The 12,571-nt window shown below is 32.7% G+C and overlaps 1 protein-coding gene across 1 annotated transcript; it reads right to left on the reverse strand.

The window, feature by feature from the left end:
- Positions 1 to 7,558, reverse strand: LOC130820281 (protein MID1-COMPLEMENTING ACTIVITY 1-like). Its single transcript, XM_057685602.1, has 8 exons — positions 7,316 to 7,558; positions 6,170 to 6,772; positions 2,648 to 3,045; positions 1,756 to 1,865; positions 1,516 to 1,587; positions 1,032 to 1,138; positions 802 to 895; positions 1 to 575 (listed from the first exon to the last, which is right to left on the reverse strand). The coding sequence occupies exons 2-8, from the start codon at positions 6,566 to 6,568 to the stop codon at positions 523 to 525; spliced, it is 1,233 nt and encodes a 410-aa protein (XP_057541585.1). The 5' UTR covers positions 6,569 to 6,772; positions 7,316 to 7,558; the 3' UTR covers positions 1 to 522.
- Positions 7,559 to 12,571: the final 5,013 nt, after the last annotated feature.

Genomic DNA, 12,571 nt, shown 5'->3' on the forward strand with positions numbered 1-12,571 from the left:
TCTACAAATGTCAACAAAATATCCTAAAACAATGGTATTCAAAATTAGAGTGTTTAAGCACAAACTCACTTGGTATCGATACATGCACTTAAATACAAGATAATCGTATCACACTAACGTTTTCTATCAAACATCTCATTAAAATGTAGTCACCCTTGTCAACAAACAACCTTGATTAGTTTCTTCTATCAAATAGATCGATTCCATCAAACAATACACCAAATTCCCAATTCACGTCGAAGGTCATTCTATAAATGACTCGACACGATATAAATCCAAATACTGGAAACCCCCAAAAAACGAATGAATCTTGCAAATACTCGTAACTTCATACTCTAACTTAAAACCTTTATGTTTATATCATCGAGCAAAAGAAACTCTACACAAAGTAAGTTTAGGTCGTATAACACTATCAAGTACATAAATCTACTATATATAACATAGGTAAATGGTCATATATGCCTCTCTTTCAAGCTACACATGCATGTACTTTAGGCTACCACAAATTGTATCATCCCTATTTCACATTTCCATGAATTGAGACGTCGGTGGGCTTGTTTTCGTCTTTCCATGACCTACATAGTAACGCACATGAGAATTCGACATTACAAGAGAGGAAACTAGGTAAATGAACACTCTACCATAGCACAGAATATTAAGTCTAACATGGAGTAAAACTTGAGCCCTCGTGTTGCAAATGTTTTATTACCGGAAACTCCAAAGTAACATAGTCACACATTTTCAGGGAGGAACAGAATTTGAGGAGAAAATAAAAAGTTGAGCGTTAGTATTCCTGCTTACCAGGAACTCCACGAATCTCAACTTCACGCATTTCTTGAACAAGGGCACAGCAACAACACATAAAATGTGAGAGGAAGTCATCAAAGGCGCCTCCCTGCAAGACAAACATGTTCAGCTTTTCGAAATGGTTTATGGTCTGACCTAAAAAAGAGAAGTTTTATTTTGATTAATACGGTTGACGTAAAAATTACAGCTATATTTCAGCCAAATGAGAACAAAGCAAAACTTACATTAATGTTCAGCATTTTGCGCAGTTTTCCTCTGATACAACAAGTGTAGCAACAGCAAGAGAGTATCAGAGAATAGGCCACCAAGTCGTTACAGGCTTCCGCAGAAGCTGTTCATAACAGATTGATAACAGAAATTTTTATAGGATTCTAAAATTGTGCGAATCATAGAAAAATTGTAGGCATATTCAAGCATCAAAAACAACACACTTTGTATCCTCGATACCTTAACTAAAGCTGATTACAATTTTATTACAAATATTATCAAATTAACATGGAAGCATAAAACCAAAATATTTTGTGCATTGACATCATATTTAATTATTATATAACTGAAGAGCGAACGGCGTGACTAAATTTTGGACAAATGACGATTCACTGTCAATGACTCGCAAGATCCTCAAAAAATAAGATTATATACTTAAACTAGCTCCATGGGACAAAATACTTCAAGTATTCTATCTAACACAGTTGCAATGACACTTACACATGTATCTATTATTTGCCACGGTGGAGATTTTAGCCAATGTACCACACGGATATAGGAGAGTCTTTAGACCTGCGGAAGAAATGTTTACATGTTACCAAAAAATTGACTACAAATCTTTGAAAGCTTTAATTATATTTGGACAGAGCTGATATATGCAAGTATCAATCTTACTTCATGATTAACAATACACATAATAACGAACAATACAAAAACAATAGAGGTATGCATGATACTTACAGAGACAAGGTTCTGAACAACAGTCGAGCAAATCTGTATGCCACTCATCCTGATGATATGAACCTTGCTTTGACAAAAGATCACGCCCTGAAGAAACTATAGAAGTAGTCCTGCACAAATGGGAAAACATCAAGCACTTGCAACTTCCAAATCTGAAGAGTATACGGTTGTACAAGTGCAATAATAACATAATGGTATGCTAAATAACATATTGAAATTGAAACTTGAAAACTGCCTTGCCATTCAAATAGCATACTTATCAACTTGACATTGAAAAAAAAACTACGCTGTGTATTTAAAAAGCCATAATATAAGAGACCTAATACCAGCACTAAGGCACAGGAAACAGAATTTTAACATTGTTGCATCAAAAGATCAAAAAACAGAATCATAAGATCCACACATTTTGAAAATTTTAAATCATCAATTAATATCGCAATATTAATGTCACTATTCCAATTAAGGACTTGTAGGAGCCATATATCCCAGCATGGGCGAAGCCACATGGGAGCCCGCCTGTCGGTTCAATGTATGTTAGCCCTTGTCCAAACACACGGCCTAATTTGTGTACGTTTTTAAAAGAGCCCCTACCCTTCAACCGGATTTTTCTCTCTATGTTTTTACTAACCTTTAAAAAAAAGTTGCAAGTAATACAACATTGAGATAGAAATGACTTTAGACGTATCCCCTTGCTTCAAATTTTCAAATGAAAGGTGAAACTTAAGCATAGCATAAGTAAGTTACGTGCCTTAATATTTCTTAAGGATTTGGGCTTAAGGTGACATAAGTATCTAAATTAGGAGAAAGTAATAAATAATTTCCAGCTTATTTTGATTATTTCTAGCAACAATTTGAACTGGAGGATTATGTCACTCTTATGATTTATATGTACCTGGAAATGTTACTTTTCTGGGAGTAGTTTCCATCAAATGAGTATTTTTCATCAGTATAAGAATGCTGGGTTGTCCTCAAATTTTTAACTGGTGCATTCTTTTCTGTTTCACAGACCACAGCAGCAGTCTGGGTCACATCAAGCAGGCGCTGGATGACTTCACACTGATTGACATCCAAATTAGCCTGTGAGAGTTGAAGTTCCATACGAAGTTTTTCATTCTCTTTTCTAAGTGCCTCATCAAAGGTGCATTTTGGGTATGAACAAGAAAGGGTCTTCTTTAACACAACAGCATCAGTTTCACAAGGATCAGGTTTCAAAATCACTTGCTGCACTTTCTGATCCTCTTCATCTAGAGTATATTCACGCTGATCCATTTCAATGACTTCCAGTTTTTCCTGTCATAACAGTCGCCTCTAAATTAATTTGTATCGTAAACATGAAAGTCAGTTGCACATTTAGCTGTCACAACCAACGATACCTAGCTGTAACTATTTATGTTCATATTAGAATTGACAAAGAATTGATAACTGACCAGACGAAATTGGTGATGAAGTTGGAAGAAAACAAAGCACAAATGTCAAAATAAATTTGTCCAAAAGGGCTGAAATTTTAACTTTCTCAGAATGACTTCATAAACTAGTGATAAAGCATGAGCAACGCAGCACATCAAACCGCTACTCAAGTCAGAGCACACTTAACAGCAGCATAGCGTTAAGTCATACATAGAGCGATTCACACTTAAGTGGGCAACCAAAAAATTGAATTAATCGAATTGTAAAGGTTCCGATAAACCAAGCAACTTGTCAATTTATCATCAACAAACTAAAGATTGAGCGTTGGAAGAACCACTTAGATAGCTAGTAGCCTTTGACATTTTAATTCCACAAAGTAATCTAATAAGTTTCAAGTAATTGATTACAGGAATAAACTATGTGTTTTAAAAAGTAAAACTAACAAATTAGAACAACTACGCGTCGCCTATGAGTGCTTGCCATTGCTGGTCCCATGCCTAGTTAGAGACTTTTCCTAATTTCTACATAGCAACGCACATACCGCAAAATATCACCCGCAACTAGGGATGGACATGAGTCTTAGACCCTAAGGGTCTAGACCCACTCCGATCCTAATTTAAGGGTCTAGATTCATCTATTTTTAGACTCTAAGGGTCTTGGACGCATCTGGGTCCATGAACTTAGGGTCCAGGTCCACATTTTTTAGATACAGATCGGACCCAAAGACCCTTTTGAATTATTTTTTCTAAATCATACAGTAGCTATTATGTGTATTTTATTTGTTTGATTTGGATCTTTGTTATATTTTGGAACTATGTCGATTTATGTAATTCGAAATGTTGTCGTCGTGTCTATCCATTAAAATTGTAAGACTTGGTAATTCGTCAAAAGAACTGAAATGTTGGAAAATTTCATATATATAATCGCTTAATTAGTATAAAGTAATAAAAAATACTTGTTAGTTGAAAATGTTTGAATAATTTTATACGAGTGGACGAAATTGGTATAATTTATTTTTTAAAGTATTTTAGAAAAAAAACACAAAATATCATTTTGAACCTGATCTAGACCCTAGATCCATCAGACCCTATGAATTTGGATCTGGGTTTGGGTCCAATAAAAGGTCTAGATCTAGGTCTAGCTGGACCCAACCCAAATCCAACCCATGCCCATCCCTACTTGAACACCATATTGCAACGCTATTCAAACATTTTTGAGTGGACAACCGCAAAATGACCCAAACTGAATGTCAAAGTTGTCTCACAATCGTTGTTGCAACCGCAACTGAAACCACATTTTTGCGCTATGGCCACACGTTGCACTTCTTAGGCTAAGGTGTAGTGATGAATATGCAAGGATTGCAACTTATCTAACCAAAGTGGTGTGCCACATTGCCTCAATGTGGTGTCAAATAAGCAATGACCATTTAGCAGAGGAGACAAAAGGAAACAAATGGAACATTGTTCAAGTATGGATCATGGGACGAGAAAAGAACAAGTATGCAGAGGGTAAGTCAAGCAGAGGTAAGCAAACAAAGACTGAGATGGCATAAAGAAGATGAAATAGAAGAAAGCAGTGAGTCCATATGACATACCTATTGCGTTGCAAAGATGTCTACGAAAAGTTGGATAAATTAGTTAGTAGACTTATTTAACAAGAATCAGAGGGCAAACAAGATGCCCAAATATTAGAGAAGCACATTGATACCAATTAAAATATCAAATGTGCAAGACCGCTCTAACTATCGAGAGACAAAATCAATGTTTCACATCATAAAGTTGTGGGAAAAAGTGAGAGTATACGGACCGAGAAGCTATACTAGTATTATAGAAATTTCAGGATGGTCAACCATGAAATCATTTGATGAGGCAATTAATTGAGTAGTAAAAAAAGGATTTTCGCCTGGTGTTCATTAATCTCCATATGACAAGAATTGAGAGAAAAGAACGAAAGGATTTTCCTATCACTATTAGTTTACATTAGAAATTTACTTAGAATCATGTTCTAATTATAGAAATTTTGATGAGATAAACACACTTGACTTAGGAGGAAGCATTATGGTGTATGTTTTCCTAATGATATTGTATGAATGGATGAATGGTAACCACTAAGATGGAATTGAGGAAACACGCCCTAGAACCAAGGGGATTTCAACTTAGTTGAAATAGAATGGAGTATTTGGAATGCCATCCTAGTACTAAAGAACCAAGTAGAGGTGCGTAAGATTGTGGGATACTAAACAACAATTGAATGCAACTTGGGTTTATGTGATCAAGGAGTTTCTTAAAGGTTAAAATGAGATTTTTATCGAATAGCCATTTCACTAATTATATTACATGCGTAAGGATTTTAAAATAGATTATAGTAGGAAGATAGGAGTATTTGAGATGCGTAAGATAAAATTCGAATGGCATAAGAAAAGTAGTTAGAATTAGCGAATACTGAAGATAAGATAAAAAAAATTTGTTTTTGTTGGTTTGGGCATCTGCGAAATAGGATGGAAACAATAAGCACGAAAGGTCTGAGGTCGCCAAAGAGGTTTCAAAATAGGATGACTTGTGTGCTAAAAATAATCCTCGTAATTGGATACGGAGTTCCGACGCAATAAACACGCAACTTCATACCAAAGCTTTTCAACCAGGTGACAACCTAACAAGGCAAAAACACAGCGTGGGGACTGGTGAGAGTTAGGCAGGGCATACACATAGCGTACCTAATAATCAATTAAACAAATTCTACTCTAAAAGGACACTTTAACATCATAACAATCCAAAAATATCACCAAAAAACCCATTTATCAAATCTAAATTGCTTTTTACAAAAATTGACATTGGATAAGAATCATTATAACCAAGTACCAACTAGTTTCAATCTCAACCAACAAACAATCAGTTCAGACTACATAATTTACTTTTAACATACCAACGGTTCTTGCAAAGATGAACACAATTCAAATCACACTCAAACAAAAATAAAGTTAAAACCATGATTGAGATTGTAATTTTACCCTGACTCTGGCATTATCGACAAGTGTAATAAGCGGCACAAGCTTCAAATATCGATCAATCTCGTTCTGAGCCTTCCTAAATTGATAGACAATGTTCCATCCCATAGCAAGCAAGTAAAGATAACTTTTATCCTGACAACTATGAACCAAAAAATAAGACCTCCTTAGTGCATCCTCAAGCTGCTCAAGAGGTTCCCGGGTTTCAGGGTACCTCTTGAGCTCCGAGATCTTTAACTGCTCAAGCAAATTGCCAATCAATTTCAAATGATTAGCAAATTGTCTGCAGTTCTTCTTATGCATTCGGGCGGTATTCGCTGATTTCACTATCAATCCAATTAACTTCACTGCATCAAGACCAGTTAATTGAGCTATAGTTGCTACTCCCCCTAAGTGAGCCATCTCTAATCTCAACTCTAATAATCAATTCATCAAACACCTAATCAGCTATAAACTGTCAATATCACTCAATAAACCCATTAATAAAACAATCAAATTTTTAGAAAAAACCCATAAAAGTTAAACCCGAGATTTTCTAAATGGATCTCCAACAGCGGCAAATTGTCACAAATGTAGCTGAACTCATTTCAGCACCAAATTGATTACCTGAAATAGAAATAAAATTATTAAAAGGGGTATTATGCGTCACTAAACTAAGTAGTCAGTCATTTTCACTTTATTATAGCAATAAAAAGATGGAAATTAAGCAAGAAAGGGAAGTCAAAGAAAAAAATGGAAAAAGACTTGTTGTCTACATGAAAATCTTCAACTAGAAGTCAGAAATGATAATTAAATTAAAGAGAAAAGTAATATTAAAAATAAATGCAAGAAAAAAAAAAAAAGAAACCCAACACTACATCTTCACATAATCAACAATCAACAACAAAAATCTGGGAATTACACAATTATTACAGAATTAATTAATACTATAAAAAAGATCACTGTCAAGAAACATTCGGATTAGTTAAAGTAAAATGTAATTAATTAATTAATTAATTAATTAATCTTGGAGTATTAAAAAAACTGTTAAGTGCAGTACTATAGAGTAAAATAAAGAACAAATTTGTGGGTAATCGAGAAAAAGTGGAAAATGGGAGACATTGAAGTCCGTGAATGGAGATTTGAGAGAGGAAGAGAATAATGACTTACAAGTTAGAACTATTTGTCGCTACACCATCCACAATTCAGAAGAGTTTGAGGTTTGTTTTAGCATTAATTTCTTCACATTTTGTTGTTTGTTTTTGTGGGGAAATTTGCAGAGTTAGATTTAGTTTAATGGTGGGGATAGTGGGGTTTGTGGTGTTTTGAGTTGTAATGTGAACACCATGCCAGACAAGCATTGATGTTATAGTGGAGTTTATAGGAGGTTATAGTGGTTTTGTGACTTTGTCTTCACCTTGTCTTATTCATTTTGTAACTATTACTTTTACTAAATTATACTACTACTTTGGTCGATATAGAATATAGAAAAGCAAAGTTTGAGGTATTTGTGTTCAAAACAGATTTGATGATTTAATATTATGAACATGTAAAATTTAATGTAAACACAAGATTTAATTTTAAGCTAACTCAAAATACATAACTTGAAATCGATTTAATAACTTAAATGAAGAATCTTAACCCGAATGAATTTTAGATCGAATTGCTGTAAATTTGAACCAATTTTTAACATAGAAGTATGATAGATTCATATTCAATCATCTAATTTGTTAATCTAATAAAGTGTTAGATATTTTAATAAATTAAATTTTATAAATACATGGTTTCCAATATTTAGAGTTAATAATCAATGGTTAATGTTTATTTAACTACTTTTAATCGAATTAGATGAATATTGATAGAACTTTATAATTTTAATTTTCAGTCAAACAAGTAAAAGTAACAAAGTAATAATGATTACTAATTGATTTGCATTTTAACTATTTTGTTTTAAATAAAGGGAATCTTGTCATCAATTAAAAATTGACTAACTACTTAATTTGATATTGATTCGATCGATAGTAATTAGTAATACGTAGCTGAATTTTGATTTAAAAAAAAAACTCGAATCCGATCTGTACCCGACAAAACCGAACCAATTAGTAATCGATGACAACCTGAGACCGATTGACACTCGACACGAACTTCAACCGACACCGAACTGATGCTAACCCGATAGCTTGAATAACCAATCTCCAACCGAACCGTGACTAACCGACTCGACCCGAGTGTGACCTGTTGTAACACACAGCCGAAAAATAACCGATCCGAAATGCAATCAAACTGAATGACACCCGTCCGAAACCGACCCAATCACCCGAATGAACGCCTCTAATCATTTATATGATATGAGAGTGTGATTTATTGAGAGAAAGCCTAATATTGTCTTTGAGAAGCAAAAATGGTCCTTATTTACTTACCGCCAAAAAAGTGTATATATGATTAGGATCTAAATTTGACATAGCGAGTCTTTTTAGTGGACTTAGCCCATATAAAATATTAGATCATGTTTTATGTACAAACACCTAGATTTTTTTTTTACGCATGTGTCACTTCATCTATGTTCCATGTGGAAGAATATAGAGAAATTTAACCTAATTACTACTTAGTAGCACTCTCTAGTCTCTTTAAGTTTGCTTTTGAAATGTTTTAATGTGACATTTTAAGGGAAAATATCATTTTTAATAGCAACACACAAAGAGACAACACAGGTATTAGCTTTAAAGAGTCACTTCGTCCATCCCCAATAGGATTTATGAGTGTATTTTTTGTGGGCTTATGAGTGATTTGGTCTCAAGTCTTCTCTTTTATTAATTCAAGATGCTTATGCATAAATTTAGATTTCTCTATAATTTATAGGAAAGAGTGTGTAAATTAACAGATATGGGGTCAAAAAAAGAAATATATCCATTTAAAAGCAACACAAAAAATATGAAAGATATATCTTAAATTACTTGAAAATAAACTAAAGCGAAAACAATAATAATCAGCTTTTAGGAATTGAAAGCGAATACATTGTACTATTTATCATGGTATTAAAGTCATATTAGTGTTGCTAAACTACTTCCTCCTATCTATTGCTTCATCTTCAAGATTTACACTTTTTCTATACAAAAACATTCAAAAACTTTACTATTCTATAATGCATGGCGGATAGGAAGAAGGCAGAAATAAAATGATTGCATAAAATTCCAATCAATTCTCTCCCTATTATCTTGCATCAAGGGATCAATCGTGGAATCTCATTATTCATCTGACGTTCATCGGTGAAAACTATATGAATTGGGCGAGGGAAATGAGCCTCTCTCTTAGTGTGAGACAAAAAATTGTTTTCTTCGACGATACCATCACTATAAACCAGGTGAAAGTAATATTATGGATTAGGAAACAATTAACTCGATGATTGTTACGTGGATTTTACGTAGTATTCAACCCAAATTGGTGGGCACCATTCCTTTTCATAATGAAGCAAGAAGTCTATGGGTTTATCTCAAGACAAGGTTTTGTGTGGCCAGCAGACTGTGATTACAGCAACTGAAGTCCTCCATTTCGAATTGTAGATAGACCAAGATACAGTCTTCGTCAAAGGAATATTATGGAATTTTGATGAACCTGTTCGATGAATTGATTCATATGAAGCTACTCCATGTATGTGACTGTGGTAAGTGCTCTTGTCAACGTCTCTTGAAACTGATAAATAAGGAGCAACATGAGCGGAGTCACTAACCATATTACTGGTGTGAAAAATTTTCTTTATGATGTCCATGATGCAGTGTGTCCAGTTGGGCTTCCCGATGGTCAACAAGTGGTTACAACAAAATGTGGATGAGTGAAACTTGATGAAAATCTTGTTCTTGAAAATATTTACTTTGTGCCCAAAATGATATGAAAGCATGCCTTAATGATCATGGCCTTATATACCAAATCATATGTTCTCAAACCCCATAACAAAATGAAACTACAAAGAGAAAGATTCGAACCCTCATTGAAATTTCTTGTGTGTCATAATTGAATCTCATGTACCTATTTCTTTCTGGTTGAGCTTGTTGTTACTACCGCACACTTGGCTAACTGTCTTCCTTACAAACCAACAAAAGTCCATTCAGCTCAATTTAGCCTCACTCGTGTACACTTGGTAAAACTTTCTAATAGATCACCCATTATAAGATTGCTCTCCCCAAGTACGCTTAACTGTGAAGTTTTTAATAAATGAGCTTCCTTAAAAAGAAGAAACAATTGGATGATATAGGTAGTTTATCAATCCTTTTTAAAACTCAACCTAAAATATCACACTTTTTCTTGCAAAATCCAATTTAAGCTAATGGACCTTTTAGAGGTCTATTAGTGTAAATAGAAATCATTAATATAGATCTCTCTCAATAGCATTTCTTTTTATTGAAGTTTAGGAGTCAAGAACTTCAGTTTTAGTCTAATCAATACAAGTAGTGAGGCATCATTGGATAAATAATTTTAAATTATTGGGTTTATTTTACTTATTATTGTTGCTTGCAAGTTTGGATTTATTTTTATCAATTACATTTTACAACTAACTTTAGACTTTCAAATTTGCTCAAGTGACGTTGTTATTTCCTTCCAAAAAAAGTAAATTTATTTCCTTTCATAAAAAAGTGATGTTGTTATTTATTGATCAACATAATTTGCGCCCAATATAAATCACCCAAAAATATATAATAAAAAATATATACTCTATAAATCAAATAAGTGACAATTACTAACTGGTAATTACTATCTTATCCTTTGATTACGTACGTTATTAATGCATTGTGTAAACATTAAAGGTTCCATGTTATACCAAGTATTACTGCATTATTAAAAAAAAAAAAATAAATTAAAATATCATTAGTTAGTTATGTTCAGTTAAAAATTAAAATAAATTTGGATTCAAAAAAGGGACTTGATACCAAATAAAGATATTGATCTAGTCGAAATGATGAATTTCACCTTTTTCTAGGCTCCTAAGAAGGAACACAGAAGGACTATAAAAATTTCAATTTGATGTTTATAAAAACTCTTGAAGTGTGGATTGAAACCTTCAAACGATCTTTGTTTCAAAAGACATATAATGGTAAATTGAGTGAAAGCTTAGAAAGATTTGAACTTAAATCATCACAAAATCTTATGAATTTGATGAAGATGAGAATACAACAAAGATCCTTAATATGCAAGAAAAGATTTATGAAGTTGGCCAGGAGCTTTGACCAAAAAATATCGTTGACTCTAATACAACAAAACAATTTACAAATCAATTTGTTAAACCTTTAGAATCCTCCTTTGAACTTGAAAGCATTCTACATGAAGCAGGATCTTCACTTCAACTAATTAGAAGAAAATTCAAACTTGCATCACGAAAAGTGCAAATGTATACGATTTATACTCAATTATGTTGGTTTTTGTTTGTTATTTTGTGTTTATTTTGGAAGATTTATTCTATTTTATGTAGATTTTGAGTGATTTTGGTCATTTTAAGCATAGTTTTAAAGACAATGGTGTTTACTAAGGTAATTTTGGCTTGCTTGAATAAGTTTGACAAAGAAAAAGAGCAAAAGAGTAAGAAAGTGTTCACACTTCAAAATTTTTGAGTTGAAATATGATACATATTCACTCTTTTATCATAACATATAATAAAAACATTGTATAAAACAAAACTGGTGGCGTTAGAAACTAGACTTCAAGAGTTTTTCAATAATATATTATATGTCTAATTTTGACACCGAAGCAAAAAACAACAATCATTTGAAGTTTTCAGTTAAGAAAATGCGGCGAACATGCCACTATAAACAACGAGCAAGGGTTTGCTCTATTTTCACTCGGTTTTTCTAGTTTTCTTTTAGTTTATTTCATTATTCAATTTAGTTTTAGGTAAAAGTGTCAGAAAATACCTAATAAATATCTTTTCTAAAGAATATCAATTAACGTTTTCTTTCAGTTAACCGTTAAATATAACGGTTGATTGGTCAAAATCAAAAATTTTTCTTCTTCATCTTCAATTTCTTTTTCAATTCAATTGCCTCACTATTTTCTTCCGCTACTTTTTACTCAAAATCGGAAATTAAATTGGAAAAGAAATTGAAGATGAGGAAGAAGGATTTTCGATTTTGACTAGTCAACCGTTATATTTAACGGTCAATTGAAGTAAAACGTTACTTGGTATTCTTTGGAAAAGAAAAAATTTTTTTAGATATTTTTTGGTAAAATTTTATTTTTTTAGGTATTTTTTGAAAAAAAAAAATTTTATTAAGTACTTTTTGACAATTTTCCCTTAGTTTTAATTAATTTATTATAATTATTTAGGTTAAAAATAAAATGGTTGGAGCCCAACTATCGTTCCTATAAAAAGAGAAGTTAAGTTTAGAATTTTCTTGTAAGAAATGTTTAGGCGGAAGTAGTAGTGGGTTACTTATTTTG

Source organism: Amaranthus tricolor, chromosome 8, assembly GCF_026212465.1.
Source record: "Amaranthus tricolor cultivar Red isolate AtriRed21 chromosome 8, ASM2621246v1, whole genome shotgun sequence".
NCBI classification, from domain to species: domain Eukaryota; kingdom Viridiplantae; phylum Streptophyta; class Magnoliopsida; order Caryophyllales; family Amaranthaceae; genus Amaranthus; species Amaranthus tricolor.

Bases quoted from the DNA above. Each gene is read 5' to 3' on its own strand.
- LOC130820281 (XM_057685602.1), bottom strand. From the start codon at position 6,568: ATGGCTCACTTAGGGGGAGTAGCAACTATAGCTCAATTAACTGGTCTT. The intron at 3,046-6,169 runs GTAAAATTACAA...CTGTTATGACAG, and splicing joins TCGATAATGCCAGAGTCAGG to GAAAAACTGGAAGTCATTGA. The intron at 1,866-2,647 runs GTACATATAAAT...CCATTTGTGCAG, and splicing joins CAGAAAAGTAACATTTCCAG to GACTACTTCTATAGTTTCTT.